The sequence below is a fragment of the Dermacentor variabilis genome, chromosome 11 (assembly GCF_050947875.1).
Source record: "Dermacentor variabilis isolate Ectoservices chromosome 11, ASM5094787v1, whole genome shotgun sequence".
Classification (NCBI taxonomy): Eukaryota; Metazoa; Arthropoda; class Arachnida; order Ixodida; family Ixodidae; genus Dermacentor; species Dermacentor variabilis.
In genome coordinates this window covers 42,915,618-42,933,960 of record NC_134578.1, presented here as the reverse complement: position 1 = coordinate 42,933,960, position 18,343 = coordinate 42,915,618, and the positions used below count along the sequence as shown (strand labels likewise).

The 18,343-nt window shown below is 44.8% G+C and overlaps 1 protein-coding gene across 2 annotated transcripts in view; it reads left to right on the top strand.

Annotated features, from left to right (window-relative positions):
• LOC142564165 (uncharacterized) overlaps positions 1 to 18,343 on the top strand; it is a 50,995-nt gene that overhangs the window by 20,223 nt on the left and 12,429 nt on the right. For both annotated transcript variants that reach the window (XM_075675053.1, XM_075675052.1), the window contains one exon: positions 8,060 to 8,118. In XM_075675053.1, the coding sequence (XP_075531168.1) occupies positions 8,060 to 8,118 (59 nt within the window). The remainder of the gene's footprint in view (positions 1 to 8,059; positions 8,119 to 18,343) is intronic.

Below are 18,343 nucleotides of genomic sequence, written 5' to 3'. Positions count from 1 at the left end.
AACAGGAAAACTACAACACCTCGAAGTGACCTGCACGCAATAAAGGTGCATTATTATGCCGAAGAATGAAGTTTTTTCGGAATAGCCGGAAAATGCGTATTGCGGAAAGAATATAAAACGTCTGCCGATTGATCGCTCCGGCACTAGCTGCTAGGAGCTGCCAGGCAGAACGGATTTGTTAGCGTATAATAAATATTTTTACGCGCAAGTGTAATGTTCTCGAGCCTTTGCTGCAGGTGCACTGCGATCGCTTTGCCAACTTTTCATCGCCGAGGACCCACTTAAAGAACATTTCTAGCCTTTCGTTGCAAGCTGTCAACGGCTTGCCAACTTGTTTTGGAAGTTAAATGCGCGTGCTTCAGACACAACTTTTACAAAGCATTTCGAAAGCAAATGTTTCAAAGTGTCACACAGCCATTTTCCGTTACGTTTGCTTATAAATTGCCTAAAATCTGCATTACTCAAAGTTTCTATTTAGTAGAAATGTCCGACATGCTAATACGACTTTGTTGAGTTATTTTCACGCTTTTCATAAATTGGAAGTGTCAGAAATAAATATTGAATCCGCTTACTTACGGCACTTAACTCTACATTATAGTAAGTTTATATTTGGCGAAAACAGGGCAAGCGAAATACGTTATGTGTTGGCAAAATTCACAGTGCTTGTGTATTTAGAGCCTGTACAATAAATTTCTTATACATGCGCTCCAGTGCGCATATACCTCAGTTTCACGTGTGGCTAAAGTATTCGCACATGCTTCCATATGAGCCACTCAGATACAGGCAACATTTTAAAGTATTCAATATAATTACGCATACCTCAAGTTCATAATACAACTGGTCGAACGAAGCATCTTCGAAGCATCTTCGAACGAAGCATAGTCACTGAAATCTCGCGTCATTTATTGCTAGGAATTTTATTGAACTTGCTAGTTGGTTTTTCATCCACTTTTTTCAATTAGGAAGTACAAGTAAGTTCCCCTTGTTTTCCTTAGTTTTTTTTTGTTTGTGGGCCTCTAGTGATATCATTAACAAAATCGGGCCCCTAGGTTCATCCCTTTCTTCTCGTTCTTACATAACGAGTATCTCAAATCCGGCAACATTGATGCCTACAGGTAGCCTGTGCGAGTTTATTGACCAGTTGCCTGCACCCAGAAAATCACGTGCTTGGGACGCCTATGGCAGAAAGGATGTTCAACATCTGCCGCCAAGGTTTCAGAGTGGTGGCGCTGACTAGCCCTGCCAAGGTTAGCTAGAAGTAAAACATAAACGCCCAAGGAAGTGTATGGGCAAACCGCGCCGGCGATAGCTCAATTGGTGAGACCATCGCATGCCTAATTCCAAGGTGGTGGATCATTCCCCCACATGTGGCAAGTTCTTTCTTCATCCACTTTTATTGCCAATATTTATCATTTATTTAATGCAATTAGTAAGTCTGTTTGGGAGCATTTTAAAGCGAAACTCTCCTCGACTTCCTGACCGTGGCTACTGGATGCTTCTGTTATTAAGTCCACAACTTCAGTAATAAAAAGAAATATGAAATACATTTTCGATGGTGCAAGCGAACCTCGATCCACAGCACGTCAGCCTTATGCTCTAACCATCAGGCCACAACCGCAGGCCTAATTCTGCCTCAACTACGCCGACTAATTCTTGGAGGTAATCATTGCCTGTATCAAATTCTGCAGCACGCCTGCGCGTGAGTGTACGCATGCGCGCCACTGTGCGCCATACATTTTGATATGAAATAAACAAATCTGAAGCATTTTATTACCCCCATTGCATAAAGTCCAACACATGCGATGAATCAGCATATTATTTGCTATTACTCCGCCTTATCCTCTCTGCTACTCTCATTCATATGCAGCATTCATGTTATTATATGTAGAGGGCAAATTACTGGTACGTTCTCTACTACGAGCTGTCAGGTGGTGGTCAGAATATGTGTTACGTTATCGCGAATACTTTCTTTCATGTTCCACAGAGGTTTCCGCATGGCTAAGATTGCGGCAACAGACATGTCGCAACAGTTTTGACTCTGTGAAGGTTTCATGGTTTTGAGTATATTAATTTTGAAAAGGTATTATGATATGGCTCTGAATGTCATACGCTTCAGAGAGGTCCTTGACAATCGCTATTCGCATTCTGCGTGGTGGGAACGGGAGGGATGAGTCATGGATTGCCCGCTTCTGCGCAAAGGAAGAGGAACTGTGTGCCGGCAGAGCCTGTAGAAATGCACGTGTATTCACACGGCCGAGAAAGCTTGGGAAACAGCCGAAATTGTGCAACTTTCTGTACTCTGAATACCTCAGAAATATCCTGATGTGAGGCCCTGTGATTTGTGCTTATATCAGCGAGACAAGAGGGCTTCCCACCACACTTGTAAAATTCTAAAAGCGCACAGCAGACGTTAGGACCTCCGTGCGTGCTCAGTGAGAAAGTTGCTATCAGGGAGACTTGTCTGTCGTAAGCACTCGCAGATCGTACGCGCTTCCATTCTGAGCATTGCACTGGACCATAGCTTAATGGTTTTTCAGCCTTGAGGTGTCGCTCATCCAGCGAAAGAGAAGGCAATCATCCTGAGAAACTTGGACATTGATATGGTATGAAAAAAATACCATGTACAACTCGCGAACCCCCGCTGAACGCCTGTGTCAATCTAATGGGAACAGCAGCTGCTTCTTAACGGAAAGCTTGGGCTATTTTCACGAAGGTAAGGTTGCCGGCCATAAGTGGACATCTCGAATCAAATATTTAAAATCTAAAGAGATCGGCATTGATGTAGGCCGACAAATCGAGTCATGCATAATTTTTCAGATAGTTCTAAGCGGTGTCTTGGTCGCATTGTCTCTTTGCGCCCGTCTCTGATAAAGCTATCGTATTCGCCTATTAGAATGATCCCAATAAGGCACCGAGAGAAAAAAAGAGACGTATTCTAAGAAAGTTGAAAAATTGTATTGTATATCAACCAATCAGTACGTCGTGCGTGCTCTCTCTAATAAAACTCACGGTGTGAAACCGTACTGTCTCGTGACTGAACGGGCAGTTGAGTAACACTGCTCGCGCGCATAACTTCAAAACCACTCGACGCGTTAGTGCCATCTTCCAGCAGGATGTGGCGCTAGTTGTCGAGGTCTTCGCATAGCGTGCGTCTATGTGTCGTACAAAAATCCCTCACGTGACCTGATCCCAGGTGCCTATGGACAGCATCGTTTAGGGATTTTCGAGAAGGCGCGATGCTAGCACAGAGCGATACCGTGGCGTGTTCCTCCTCGGCGTGATCGTTCTCTGGACCGCGCGTTGTTCAACATTGCTGATGTGATTGTACGTGCGTTGCTTGTGTGTTGGTTGTAGGTTCTGTGTTACTTAGCGGAAAGCCATGAGTAGTGGCGTTGCGGTAGTGTGGCTTTGGCCTCGGCGAGCTCTGGCAGTACAGAATATGCGTTGTGTGACCCTTGCTTTCTTGAGAACCCGGCGGTGGTGACAACTGAAATATCGAAGTGGCCTAGCGCCTCGGCAGCGAAGTTCTGCTAACCGCGATGTGGCGTCGCCGTGTCCGACTTTGCTTAACGGAAATCGAGGGATGTGCTGCTCGCGGCAAGTCATGTAAATGCAACTGCGTCGACCGCCCACTGTTCAGCGCTGAATGTGTGTTTCGTGTGCTGTGCTTGAAACGAGTGGTGCAGCCGTGTAGCAGGGGTAGCGGAGGAGCAGAGTGGCTTAGGGGCTCCGTTTGCGCGTTCACAGACACGCGCTCCCGTCTTGGTCTCATTAGCGGCTGTCGCGGGATTGTGGAATGCTCTTGCCTAGTACGAAGTCTACGCCGCTAAACCACATCATGTTCACGTTTTTCCGGGCTATATGTCGTTTGCATGACGGCCGAGTTGAAAACGAGACATATGTCTGTGTTCTTTGCGTTTGTGTGTTGTAAATTGCTCTCTATTGTGGAAGATCTGGGAGTCTTATTACGGAAGGAGTGCGAACGTAAACATAAACACATATGTGTGTCTGAAATGTTGAATTACCAATAATACCCATTACGACTGATAAGTGTGCTACACGGCCTGTGTGAATCAGCTACCGTATGTTGCGACGCTTTTCCGTGTGATAGACTTATGGGTGGTGCGCGTTTATTTATGTAGTGTTGTAAAAACCATTTGTTTATTCACTCGATACAAATGTACGGCTTCTTCGCCTCAGTACACTTTAGTTACGCGGAGAAGCATACCAAAAGTGGGAGCGGGCCGCTATCAGCCAGTATAGTATGTCCACTTAGGCGACCTGAAAGGCGGCGGGTGCGCGAGTGTATAATTAAAGAACTCTTATTTCGTCCAGTGACAGTGGCCCCTTTTCACATTTAGTATGCTTCACCGCAGCACATTGCTTGGCTTCACCGCAAAATACTAGTGTATTGCGAGAATGATGATCGTAACAAGCCTAATTATGGTAGGTTTTTTTGTAGCTTTTGTGCTCCTGCATTGAACGTGATTAACACGTACCATAATGGCGAATGGGCTTTAGTACGCTTCCCTGCAATATGAATTTATAATGCACAAATAATTGTCAATGAAGCTTACCACGAGCACAGATGCACTTACAAATTATGTCATAATTGAATATAATGAGCACAGTGTAAACCTATGTGCCCTTTCCACTCTTAATATGCTTTACTGCACGATGCTTATTTACACCCCTATATTGCGGTGTAGCAAGCTACAAAAGAAACATCGCCTGCCAGAAGGAAATTTCGGTTTAGGGGAACTGGTGGGAAAGCTTATGAATCGGTGATGAGTGAGGTGCCCCCGACGGAAACCAGACAGCTTGCAAGAAAATCCAAGAAAGGAGAGTGGCGTGCCGTAGAGTGGCTGAGAGCACTCGCGTTTGTCCCAGTCAATTCCCCGGAAAGAGTCATCAAAAAGCTGCTTTTGAGCTGAGCAGGAGGCCAACGAACCAACTAGAGGTCTGGTGCTCGGGCTGGCACCTGCTGACGATCCGCACAGGTAGACGCAGGCGATGTGGGACGAGAAGACGTGGAATAACGCGTCGTTTCAAATGGCGAGAGCGGTTTTGACTCAGTGCTCGAGGTGACATAGTGAGCGAAGGCGGCTGCCCACAAGTCATTGTAGAAATCGGCTCCAGGGATTGGCAAGCGTAGCCTGGAACGCAGCCGGAGCCTGGAACCGTTTTGAACTGAGGCCTGGAACATTGCAGCTGGATGAACCAGAGGTCCCGCGTGTCGATGTAAATTCCTGGACACCCTACAACCGCGGGACGTCTGCCGGACTGCTTGAGACCACGTCAATCACCTTGGCAGAGTTGGTGCGTTGACACTGGAATGGCTGGGCTGGGTTGGGTCACTAAATCGTCGCCTGATGCTGGCATGGCTCGGTTTGGTTGTACGGGTCACCAATTTGCTCAAAGTTGGAGCTCGTTCGTCCTGATCACGAATTTCTGTATGGCAGCGCGAATAGGTAGCCGTCGTAGCCACGGTCTATTTAGGCCGGCCACCTATGGTGCAGCGGGATCTCGGGAGTGGCCGACGTCGCGGCCACTAAGGTCGAGCGCGTTAGTCTCTTCTATCCTCGCGCAACCTGCATGATAGCCCATCTCCTTCTCCGCCTGTTTCTAGGCGATAGTCACAACGCTACTTCTTCATCAGGAAGCCTAGCAGCAGGATGTGGACCTGGAAAAGCCCTAGTGGATAAACAAGAAATGAAATATATTTCATTCTCTCCCCTCACCCCAGCATATTGTAGGATGTAGAAGTGTTAGGAAGGGTAAAGTATATTGGGTCACAGGTTAGTGAGATCTAAGATTTTCTTCAGTATTGAATAAGAAAAAGTAAAGCTAATCTATAAGAAACAGGCGAACCTAGACGCAGTAAACGTAAAAGCAGACCAATTCAGGCTTGGGCTTGAAAAGAAATGTGCAGCCTTAGAGCAGAGAGATGAAGATGACATAGAGCTAATGAATGAAAACTGTACTTGGCTGGCTTCAGAAGCAGAAATTGAAGTGGGAATTAAGGCACCAAGGCAACCAATAGGTAAGCTCTCGCAAGTAATGAAATACCAAACAAAGTAGTGAAAAAATGGAAATGAAAAACTGAAGAGATTTGATAGAATTCGGGGAACTGTCAAAACAGATGATCTAGTTGAAGGTAAGAGGCATTTGAAATTAAAACGTGATAAAGACTAAGGAATCACTAAAAATGCACGCAGCATGAATCAGTAAGAAGGAAACTTGACATAGGACAGGCCATGATGCATGCACGCACGTAAAGATCAGCAGGGTAATATTACCAGCCATCTCAGTGATATAGTAAAATCAGCGGAAGAATTCTATACTGACCTGTACATTAACCAGAACAGCCACGTTACCTCCATACGAAGTTGTAATATACAGGTTATAAAGACTCCTTCTAGAACTTGCGATGAAGTTAGAAGGACCTGGCAAGGCATGAACCGCGAAAAAACGGCAGGAGAACATGTAATAAGAGTAGATTTTACTAAACATGGAAGGGACGTCATACTTGAAAGGTTTTTACGGCCCTTTAACGAAATGCCTCATGACTTCAAGGGTTCCAAGAGAACTTGAAGAACTACACATTACACTAATCCACAAAAAATTAGACGTTAATGTATAAAAAAATTGGAGGCCCATTAGCTTACTTCCACAACGTTATAAAATATTAAACAATATAATTTTGCTGCAGAATAAGGGCAACATTTCACTTTAGTCAACCAAGAGAACAAGCTGGCTTCAGGAAGGGATACTCTACAATTGATCACCTCCATGTTATCATTAAGGTAATCGACAAATCCGTAGAGTACAATCAACCTCTCTATATGGCCTTCATAGATTACGAAAATGCATTTGATTCAGTAGGGATACCAGCAGTCACAGAAGCATTACTTAATCAAGGACTACGGGAGGCTTACGTAATTACCTTGGGAAATATCTACATTGATTCCACAGCTCCCTTGGTTTTTCACAAGAATAAAGGCGTCTGGCAAGTAGACGCAATCTGTTCAATGCTAATCAATGCATGCTTGGAAGAAGTATTCAAGCTATTAAACTGGGAGGGCTTAGCAGTGAAGTTCAGCGGCAAATAAATATCTTGGGACCCTCCAGTTTGTAGATGACACTGTGCTGTTCAATAACACTACGGATGAATTACAACAAATGATTGTGGACCTTAACAAAGAAAGTATAAGAGTAGGGTTGAAGATTAGTAAGCTAAAGACAAAGATAATGCTCAATAGCGAGGCAAGAGAACACGAGTTCAAGATTGCCAGTAAACCCCTAGAGTCTGTGAAGTACATTTAGCTCGATCAATAACTCATCCATCTCTCTGATAATATGAAAAAAAATTACATAAGAAGAAATCTGGGTTGGAGTGCATACGGCAGGCATTGCCAGATACTGAGTGCAAGCTTACCACTATCATTGAGAAAGTTGTACAATTAGTGCATTTTACCGGTGCTGACATATGAGACAGAAACTTGGAGACTCACAAAGAAGCTTGAGCACAAGTTAAAACTGCGCGAAGAGCAATGGAACGAAGAATTTAGGCATAGCCTTAAGACACTGGAAGAGAGCGATGTGGATCAGAGAGTGAACGGGCATAACTAATATACTGTTTGCCCTTACAAGAAAAAATATAGCACTGGGCAGTCCAAATAATTTGAAGGATAGATAACCGGTGGATCATTAAAATTACAGAATGGGCGCCAAGTGAAGTGAAATGCAGTTGAGGATGGAAAAAGACTAGGTGGGTAATGAACTTAAGAAATTCGCAGGCGCAAGTTGGAGTCACTTGGCGAAGGACAGGGGTAATTGGAGATTGCAGGGAGAGACCTTCGTCTTGCGGTGGGCATAAACTGCGCTGATGATGGCAATGATAAGTTAGGTAGCATTAATACGCAATGTGGTGACACGACGTGACCGCCAATGACATGGATGCTTCCAGTCTTCAACAAATAATATATTGAACAACTGCGTATTTGTCCGCATCATTTAGTGTTGCTTTACTGCGCCTTCATTTTTATTTTATTTTCAGGAGTACAACAAGGTTCAACCAACTGACTTCCTCGGAGAAGGAGTATGCTGGAGGGGCAAGTATGGAAGTTGAAACTTCTTAAACATTCTCAGTACGTTGGGGGAGGGCACCAATTTAACTTTTGAAAAAATTAGTCTAACTTATCCGTTGCCATATTGCCGCCGCAAATCTGCTTTCGACGGCACTCGAGTTATGAGTTAAACATTTTGGTTCGGTTCGGTCTAGCTAAAGTAGGTAAAATTGAACATTTGCAACTGGTATAAACCGCAAGGAAATAAATTAACTGCGCAAATTTCAACAGAAGAATGTAGTAAGTGACGCGGCCAAAGGATTCAGTACACCGCAGAATGGGTACGTAAAACAGTCTAAATTTGAATTTCTTCTGTACCATTTATTGCGTAAACCGCGATGATATGGTGAACTGAAAGAGCACTCGTGGTTGTCAAAATCAATTTTTTTTAAATCTAAAGCAATGGGAAAATTTGTCTAATATCGTATCTTTAAACCTTTAGATAAAGTTAATTTCCTGTTTTATTTCCAATATACATTAGCTGCCCCGCACATATGCATAGATTTCAAATTTTTAGTTTTGTTAGGCAGAAAACAGAACTAATTTTCGGCATCAAAATACATCTAATAAACAGCTCCCTAGTAAAAATTGACTAGTGGGTATTTCAATTACGATGCTCAACTAATAGGCTGGCAGCGAAAGTACGTCTGGTTGTGTTGTAATATATTGTCGGCCAGAGCCACTAAATTGGAGATGCCGTCCAGGCCGTCAGCTTGACGTTTTTGCAGAGTCCAACATGACAATGTCTTAGACGGCTTCTCCTGCAGGCGGAGCATGCTTAAAACAAATTTCGGGCTAACGGATACATTATTATACTGTTTGCGTATCTATATTGTCAATTAGTTTAAACCTGATGTTTCTTTACAGGTGTTTGTATAGCTATGATAGGAAAAAGTCGTCTGCAATCTGTTTCACATAACTGCTTGCTGCCGCGAAGTTGCAAGTGTGGCATAGGTTCGAAGCCTCCGTAAGCTTCACTAAGTACTGAAAACGCGTGACGACGATATTGGCTATTTAAGTGGACAAATAGCCCTGCTACACTACACGAGCAGCATGAATTGAAGGAGAAAAAGTTAGAAAGATGGGTGGCATTCTGCAGTGAACCTCACTCCAGCGATTTCCTCTGAAGCCGCCCCTCCCTTATTCGGGGACGAGGAAGGCAAAGTGATAGTGCTCCCTTGCGTGCTTCGATCTACTGAGTTTTTTATGGTGTTTTATTGTCATCTGCTGCGTTAACGAGGGTGTCTTCTGTTAAAAACGGGAAGGCTTTCCCCCCAAGGTCACCTGCAGCCGGCCATCCGCCCCCTTCATCGCTCCAGATGGAAGATATCGCCATCGGGAGCGTGGGACTCCCCGAGTATATGGATAGCTCAACAGAAGAGGCATGGGATCAGAGTGGGGATTCACGTTATTCAGAAGTCGTCATTTCAAAAAGAAACTACGCCAGACATCACAAAGATGTCTATTGACGACGACTAAGAACGCCCAGTCCTTTATGATAAGGTATGTAGCTACATCAAGAAGTGATAACCTGAACAGTCTAAATGACAATTCTCAAAAAATTCTTCGACCGCATAGCACCGCCCAGTCCTTTATGATAAGGTATTTGGCTTTATCAACAAGTGATAACGTGAACAGTCTAAATGACAATTCTTAGCAGAATGCTTCGACTGCATAGCACCAGGCCAAAAAAATAAAGTTCGCACCAGCGCCCACAATAACATACGGTTGCTGCGACAAATTCATCCATAGTAGAGAATTCGAAGGAACTTCAGACACTTTGCCGCATTCCGGGTGCTTTGAAATTGTACGGGAAAGGTACTTAAATTGGCGTGATCTCTGACGTGGACACTCAAATCACGGACGAGAATGTCACCAAGCTTGTGATATCAACAGTTTAGATAGTAAATGTTCATCGCTTGCATTCCACGTTGCATTAGGTCACGTTGCGTTAAGTTAGTCCAATTCTGGTTCTTTACCAGCGTTTCTGAAGGTGTGTTATGTAGGCATCCTTTGGAGGAATACGTGCCAAAGCTTCTACAGTGTCACAGATTCCAGCAGATAGGTCGTGTGAGTGCTGTCTGCAAGGACATCATGGCATGTGAACGATGTCCTAGAAGTCACTAAATGGAAGACTGTCAAGCAGATTCTCCAAAAAGTTCCGACGGTGCTGGATCACATGATGCGGCTTCCTTGTTGCGTCCAAAATTGTACCAGAAACACGGACATTCAGGAAGATGGCAAGAGACAATTCTGCCCTCTAAGAAGCAGCTACATCTGTGCGCAGACCATGACACCGCTCACGGCAAAAGCACAAGCGTGCCAGCAGTACAACCAGACCACATAAAATGGATGGTTCACAAGCGTCCAGCATCTTGTCCGCACATCCCTCGACAGAATCAGGAAACGTATGCGAAGACCGAGCGATCAATGCCGGTACATTGAGGCCAGCTAGAACGTCCGTAGTCACCGGCCGCGGCCAAGATGCTGCTAAGGTTGGCCTTGCCTCCCCTGCTATCGATAGGTTCTCGCATGAATCATACTGACGAACGTTCTACGATGCCCCCTGCTCACAAGAGTGATGAAGCAAAAGTCCAGAGCATGCTTTGACAAGTGATCAATGCGATGTACAATGTGCTTTCTAGTCTACGCACGCCATCATTGTTGGCAGCGTTTCAAACAACGGATACCCTAGAGCCTCTTCTTGCGGCTCTAAGTAGTAAGTAGCTCGATATGGCGCTAACAGCAAGAATCTGTTCTTTTGAAGAGTGCATGCATTGATCTGTTCTTGTGCAGCAGAACGCGTGTACTTTGTGTGGACGGCTTTCAGATTTTCGACAACGCATATTAAAGTATCAGTTCCCTTTGATGGTTGTTTGCGAGCCCAACATTCCATATCCTTCCCGACTATCAGGGTATTTACAACTTTGTTCATGGAAAGATATTTCCAGAAGCACGTAAAGCTTTTCTAAAGTTTTCAATTCCGACTCTGCATTCAGCCCTCTGCGATTGGTGAAAAGCTTCTTTCAGCCACCACCACTTCGCGTGTCTGTCACTTGATGACTCGAAAACCGTGACAGCCCCACATCTAATACATATACGCACTATTTATGCATGATTAGATCAAGCAATAGAAATATGATTACTGCTGATTGGACGCTTTTTCGCCATCAGACCTTTGCTATTGGTCAAATGTTCTCGGGTTGCGCCCACTTCGCATGACTATCGCGCTACGTCACAAAATCGCGAAAACTCAGTGCGTTAAACTGACGTGTACGCGTTAAAATTACATTAATATGCCGCACAAAACTGAATTTCTTTCTGAATTGCCGGAGACTGCATCGTTGCAAAAGGAACAGAAGATTGCTGCCCGCCAATCACCCAAGAACTTGGCTCCATGTACCTACCGGAGACCATGGGTTTATTGACCAATAGAAGTTTTTGCATGCCGTGTAACGTTATCGAGTTCTTTCGGCAAGCATACGACGTCGCTTTGCCAACTGTTCTATCCTGAGGATCCGTTTTAGTGGCCTTCTTAATCTTACGTTGCTCGCCACCGCGATTTTCGGCCAGCAACCGCAAGCTGATCGAAAAGGGCAAGGGGAAGCGGACCAATCGCAGACGCTAGCACCGCCCTCTTTAACCGGTTATCTATTTTCACTGTGCTGGCTGGGCCGCAACTAAACAAGGTCCACTTGAGCGGACTTTTCCCCTTTCGTCAGCCAATTAGATAAGTAAAAGCGCTGAATGTAGGCGTTTGTTTTGAAACAGAACAAAAGTTACTTCTTTTAAAAGATGTGAGTGTGTGATTGGGCTGTTCGGACAACGCTGCGAATAAACACTCCATGCTTTCGTTGGTGGCTACGTAAGTTTGATGTCAGGAAATCAAAATAAAAAGACATTGGAATGGCTTTACGTTATAGGGCCCATGGTGTACGCCCGACATATGCATGCTTCTACTTAATACATCTGTGTGACGGTAAGACATAACCAACCTGTGTTTTTGATCATTGGATGACACATACAGCCTAAAGAGAGATTTGATCGCTACATCTGAGTTCTGTCATCCAAATGTGCCCTGGATCATATATAAATATTGGGGACTTGAAAAACCACCACGCATTACGTGGCAGTATTACAATGAAGAGACCCCGTGATAATCGGCAAACTTCATGTATAACGAAGGTTTGCCCCCATTACCGACGGTTCCTCTACATTTCTGAGAGGTCCGACATATAGCTGCTCCTTAAACCTTGCAATTGTTTCCAGAAGCCTCAGAATCCTGGTGCACAGATCTGGATATACGTGGTAATGACTGCATACCTACGTATGTGCAACTGCAATGACTCGCTCAAGCTCCCCTACTTCGTATTCGTTGTACTAGTGGCAAGGTTATGAGGCGTTCGTGAACAACATATGCACAGACCAATCTTCGTCACCTGGTCTAGAACGCGTTATTGCCACATCTCGTCATGACACGACAAATTTATAGGCTATTCGTACTAGAAGCTTCAGTGACATCGAATATGGGAAACTACGAGCTGTGCGTCGCAGCGGCGGGAGGAAATGCCGAAGAACCACATCCACTTCAGACCATGCTATATATCGGCGAACTCAACGACATGTCCATCGGCTCCTTGACAAACTGGGCACTAAGCGCTGGAGACTATTTTGTACAACGCTTGATCTTCGCAAGCCACATTGTAAAACATGGTAGGCAATGTGCAGCTTACGGTTTTCCCTTCAAGAAAAGTACCCCTTCCGGTCTGTGGCAGTGGTACAATGTAACAGAAACGAGGTGGAGGTTGCAGAGAACTACTACAAAGTGATTGTCGCTGTAGCTTCTGGTCCACATCCAGCAATCAACCGCCAAATGCTACCAATCATATATAACCGTCCATGCGATATGTCACAATGAAGTAACAAGATTCTGCATTGCCTTTATCTCTAAGATCATGAGCGACCGGACATGATGACATCACATACCCTGCGATGCGTTCTCTGGGTTAAGACACAAGCACTGTTCTCCTCTCCCTTTTCAATGCATCGTGGAGCTCTGAAGCTGTCGAGAAGAAATGGAAAAGAACCCGTATTTTAGCACTTCTGAAGCCTGGAAAAATACACTATACCATATCTTTCCACAGACACATTGACCTGGTTAGCTGCGTGAGCAAAATCTTGGAGAGAATGGTGCCTACGAGGCTAGAGCAGTATCTCGAAAAGTACAAGCTTTACCCAGATATCACGACGGGATTTCGCATAATAAGATCCTTCATTGGCAGCGTGATCGACTTGGTGTCAACGATCGAACATGATAGAACCTTCAGCGCTTGTCAGGAGCGCTCATTCTGCACTTCAAAGATGCATATAACAATGTGTTGCATGACGTTATTCTTGAAGTATTGGAAAAGCTCAAAATTTGAGATGGGATGTTTCACTGGTTATTGACGAACCTTACAGGTTGGACCATATTTATGACGACGACAGATGAGGAGACGAGCCATCCAATTAGCCGTGGCGTTCCTCAAGGAGGCGTACTCAGCCCCACGCTACCCCTTATTAGACTTACCCTTATATACCCCTTATTAGAATCGTAGGCATAGTGCCAGAGACTTCCAGCATGAGCCTATACGCTGAATATATCTGAATATCGACTTGCGGTGTTTCGAGGCCACAAATTCCTCCAAGACCTCAACGTTCAGCGTCGGTCACCTCGATGTATTTGAAGCACCGAGGTCTACAAGTGGCGACTGCGAAGTGTGCGGTCCTTGTATTTACACGCAATTTATCGAATATGAAGATCAGTAAGCGATTCCACTGCTCCCAGACTACAATAATGACACAGCCTTACCGTGCGTAGCGCACCACATATTTCTAAGAGAGATTTTTGTTAAAACGTTGTCGTGGTCTAAGGAAGTCTCGATGCTTAATTTCAAATTAAGCAGCTCGATACACATGCTAAAACATATAACATGCATGCCGTGTAGTCCATCAGAGGCCCTTGCTCCAGCCGTATGAACTACTTTTCGTACGCTACCTACGATAGAGTTTGCCGGCGATTAAAAACATTCGCGCTTGTGCCTACATACGCTAGTGAGCTTGCAAGCTCATATATTAAGAACATATATTGGTATGCCACGCTGCACTTCTATAAAGGGCATCATTCCAGAAGGACATGCTCCTACTATAGTCGGTTATCTCACGCGCAAACATTTAAGGGCATATGTTCGGCTATTCACTCACCATGAACGTCACCTTCTACCGACGATTCGAACTCTACGGTCATGCACCACTCTCTCGCAATCTCTTTCGCGTCATGAAAGCTTCCTTCCTTCACGTTTTGCTACGGTAAAAGCAGCAGCCGTACCAGCAAGACATTGTCGACACTGTGGTGAACCCATCTATTCGAAGAGTCAGGAAACAATAATGTATACCCGCATCTAGCCTTAAACATAGTCTATACCATATATCTGAAGAGTATACCACTTCCATGCATATATTTACTAACGGGTTGGTGTCAACAACCGCTTCAACTTCGGCATTCGTAGTACCGAATATGAAGATCAGTAAGCACTTCTGTCTTCACATCCAAACTACATGAAAGGCCATTGAGAATGCCGCCCTTTGGAAGGCAATTCGTCATGTATCGATAAAGCTGCACCACATTTGGGCTACATTTTGCCAGTCCAAGCCGGTGTTTCACGTGATCAATTCTGCGCTTAGACGAGGACTTTACTATGTCCTTGCTCAAGAGGTGATCGAATCACACGATTTCCCCCTAAAAGCTGGTCATTTCAGTGTATTCTGGTCATTTGAGGGTTTCAGTAGATTCCAGAACATTGTGACTTATACGGAAGTGAGCTCGCTGCCATTTACGCAGAGATGGCCCACATTAATATCATGCCAGTGTCCATCACATTTTTGCAACCAGACATAATGCCGTAGTATGTAGACTTCTGCACGATAATACCGTAGTATATTGGGCTTTGCGAGGTGATCGTCATCGCCACCTTCACGAACTCGACCCAGAGATGACAATACGGATACCATGGTCAGACATACGTTAAAGCGGGGAAAGAAAGAAGGCGGGATGGATGGTCGGAATGGTGACGAAGGCGGTATTCATGAGATGACAGAACACATCTTGTACATCTGCCCGTGGTTTCTTGTACAGAAAAAATCAGTGACATACATACTGTCAAAATTTGTTCTTTGCGCCATTGAGTGGAAAGGTTCTATTGGAACCTCTACCTGATCCTCGTCGTCAGCATGATAGTTTGAAGGCTCTCAACAATTTTACATGAGAATGGACAAGAGAAATAACTTTGAACATTAGTTGACCCTGCAAGTTTTTCACTACCACCTTCATCGTTAAAATCAGCGTCTTCTCTTTTATTTCTTTCTACAGCTACTCCCCTTCCCCCAACGACAAGTAGCCGGTCAGAACATTGATTCAGACTGACATCTTAGCTTTTCTCTCATAATACACACATATCGCTTATATCGAGTCTAATTGCTGCCTTGAAACAAAGTATTTGAAACAAGACATTGTTGCATTTAATTCGCCGTATGCTTCAAAGACCGCTGTGTCATGAACAGACCTCTGTACATCCTTTGTCATAACATAAAAGCTCTGCGCGAAGTGCAATGCGGCTACAATTTGCCACTCGTTGTGCCTTTTGTGGGGTAGGCTAATTTAATACCAGCTTTCTCAGAATATCACAAAAGTTTTTCTGCTATTCTAAAGTCTTTTTGCTATTCTAGATGTAAGTGTTTAAGTAACAAAGTAATCAAATATGTAATAGAGCAATCTGTAGAGCGGAACCAGCCTTTGCATGCGGTTTTCATGATTTAGGAAAATTCATGCTGGACAGAAGAAATGTAAGCAGTAATGGGCGCATTGAATAGTACGCGAATAAATTAGGCATACATGATTATCTTCTAATCACCTATAAAGGACTTAGACTTACCTTAATTACCGACAAAAACAGCGATAAAACACCAGAACACAGAATCCCTCTAATGCTCCTCACTGCAAGCTTAAAACTATTCCAGCCACATGAGTCGAAGAGATCAAGAGTGCACGTCAACAGCGAATACCTCGGTAACGCGAGATTTTCAGAAGTTTTGTCCTGTTCAGCAACGCTGTGTATGATTGGTAGGAATGACTGACGACCTTATCCAACAAACTACAAGAGGAGCGTTGACGAACCGTATGCAGAATAATCAAGTAACCTTCGGTAGCCTTGCAAGACAACGATAATGCAGAATCAGCCATAATCCTCTAGAACGTGTGAAGGAATGCGTGTATGTAGGCTAATTACTCAGAGGAGAACCTCATCATTAGAAGGAAACTTATAACTTAAGAACGTTTCCGAGTACCTACGGTAGGGATTACCTAGCCTTAACCTGGGAAAACACGGGGAAAGCTGGAGATGGAAATTCATAACGATGAGCAAAACGAGAACAAGGGGAAAGCAGGAGCCAACGTTTTGACAAGTGGACTTGTCTTCTTCAAGACCTTGACCTGCAACTTACCGCTATTCTTCGAAAATAGGGAGCGGACAATCATTGCATTGTACTGGTATCAAGGTGCTGGGAAGAAACTTGGAGGTTAAAGAAGCTCGAGAAGAAAATCCGGACCGTGCAATGGTGTATATAACCACAAAATTCACAAATCTATCAAAAGGTGAATTAAACATAGCGATAGGAAAGTATTAGGCAATTGCAGGAAGTATGGCTCGTAATTCGCTCGGCGGACTAAATTGCAGGAAAAGTTCACTGATTAAAAAAATTAACAAGCGTAGTGTCCTTGGGCACAGGCGAGCAAGAACGTCTCAGTTGATGTGAAAGAAGACTCGCTGTCACAACGCGGGTGTGATCAAGAGCACCGGAAACGGTGGCGAAGGTTGCCTGCCTTTTTTCGCGTCAAGACGTCTCATAAAGGTGAAAATTTGTACCCACTTAAACTAGCAGTGCCAAACACAAACTCACAAAACCACCAGTCATGTCGGCTCACCCTTTTCATATTGTACCTGGTGCTGATTACCGGCGAGGTACGGCTTGCGGGTCTTGTTTTGCTCAGCCACCAGAATTACCATGTGCAGCAACGCTCGGCAGGTGCAAAGTGCAAGGGGAATAAGAGATCGCTGGCGGCTTTATGAGCGCTCAACTTCCATGCTCCTGAAGCTGGAGGTCGCGAAATGTCAAGTTTTGGAAACGCGGTGAAGACAGAGGCTGCACAATGCCGCACAGAGGCCGCACAGAGGCCGCACAGAGGCCGCACAATGTGAGTACTAGTAGAGGGGGAAGGGTAGCGTGCCTCCGCTTCTAATCATGCCTTGGCTGAGACATGCCGAAGCACATGGAGCGGCTTGTTGCAGGTGCATGCGTCTTATTTAGCAGGTAAGCACTATTATAGCAGAGAAACACTATGCATCGCATTTCGATTACCGGACGATCGGCCTTTGTACGTGCAGGGGCTACTCGAAGAACGTACCCGTCGTTCGTCGTCCTTCAAGGCTGTGGAGACATTTTTATCCTTCTTGAGTGTGGCTGGCCTATGTAAATGCCTTTGACTTGTTGCGACCCTACGTGACTGTGCGCGAAGACGCCAAGTCTTCCTGTTCCGCGCTCTTCTCTCTACCGTCTTTTTATTTCTCCTTTCCTGTTTGACAGTGCCGGGTAGCCAAACACAGCCCATGCTTGTTAACTTCCCTTGCTTATCACTTTCTTTCCTTCCTCCTTTCTGCTTTTGTCGTTCACACGTCTGCACAAATAACGTGATCGGCATGAAAATTCTCTTTCACACATTCTAAAGTGTTTTCAGCCAAATGTCAAGCCGACACTCATTCTACGTGTCACGCTTCCCCTCAGCTTGCCTCAAAGTTTGTCGTCGATAAAGAAACAAAACAAGAATGACTTTTGCCGGCAGAGCTACAAGAGGGCAAACTTGCACGCACTGACTAATTATTAGGCGGTGTCGCCCCTTTGCATCACTCTCTCCACCCTGGGAGAGATGCGCATAAAGGAAGCACTAAACTGCACAATGTGCCGACAATGCTCACACGCGGAAAATTGCAGTTTCCGCCTGTGTCTCGCTTCGATGCCTTACATCTCTCTGTGCCAGCCCCACTATGCTCCCACTGCGGTCATAACGTTACGCCGGAATATCGTGACCGGAAGAAAATTACTGAATTGCACTGCTAATACTA